General features: G+C 48.2%; 1 protein-coding gene across 1 annotated transcript; it reads right to left on the bottom strand.

Annotated features, from left to right (window-relative positions):
* Nucleotides 1-52: 52 nt before the first annotated feature.
* Nucleotides 53-641, bottom strand: Pmar_PMAR020195 (hypothetical protein; the record flags this gene model as incomplete). Its single annotated transcript, XM_002772791.1, has 1 exon — nucleotides 53-641. A coding segment is annotated over one exon (589 nt), but the record flags the coding sequence as incomplete, so codon positions are not given.
* Between the last annotated feature and the right edge of the window lie 380 nt (nucleotides 642-1,021).

Below are 1,021 nucleotides of genomic sequence, written 5' to 3' on the forward strand. Positions count from 1 at the left end.
GGTGGGTCAATTGCCCCATTGATAAACATGGCGAACCCAGGCAATACACCACCGTTGTTAACACTGGTTTGAGCAGAAAAACGACCCTCCTTGTCGAGCACGACTGGTGTCGATGAGTTATAGTCGAATAGTCTCACGAGCACCGCTGAATTCACCTTGGGTGGGAATGAAAACCGAAAAATTGCAGCATGTTCCGTCGGGGTCATTTCAATCCTAGCGCCACCCATATCAGCGTTACCAGGATACAGAGCCGATGACTTGAAGTAGTGTGGCTTGTAAGTAGTCTGCAGCGGAGCGAACGACACAGATTGCTGTGGTTCGTCATGGGATATGATAGCATTAACGAGAAAATAACCATAGTCGCCCAACCATACGGACGGTTGGTGAGTGCATCGAACACCATAGAAGCTTCTCGAGGCCGGGTCGAAGTAGCGTTTAGGAGCATGGTCGGGTTCGGTTTGAACAGACCAATGATTGAAGCCGAATGGTCGGCCCATGAGGGGCGTGGCGCTACCAGTAGACAACTCATAAGTATTAGAAGTACCAGCTAGAACGTTAACATAATCGACGAGGCTAGCAGCAGCTTGAACGATACCGAGCATTACTATGAAGGCAAGGACGACGTCCAACAAGTTGTTCATAATAACAACAAATAAATAAGACTGACAAGAAAACCAACTCTGTGGTTAGTCGGTGTAGTAGCGACACGGCTTCCTCCCCTGCAGACTCTTCATTGGAAGCTATCGTCGACGGACTCGCGTGTAACCCAACATCGGACTAGGACTCGAATCCATATCGGAGTAATAGCGATGGAATAGACCGAAGATTAAGAACCAAATAAGAGCCCCTGAAGTACGTAAGATACTCGAACTGTAATGGGCTGCAAAATACGGACTTCCTACTGATGAGGAACAGTGTCCGATGATCGACGATTATCATACTTTCCCCACAATTGTCATTCAACATCCTTTCGTTTTATCGCTCGCCCTACTCGTGCCCAGTGACACCACGTGTGACGTGA

This window comes from Perkinsus marinus (assembly GCF_000006405.1).
Source record: "Perkinsus marinus ATCC 50983 genomic scaffold scf_1104296960400, whole genome shotgun sequence".
NCBI classification, from domain to species: domain Eukaryota; phylum Perkinsozoa; order Perkinsida; family Perkinsidae; genus Perkinsus; species Perkinsus marinus.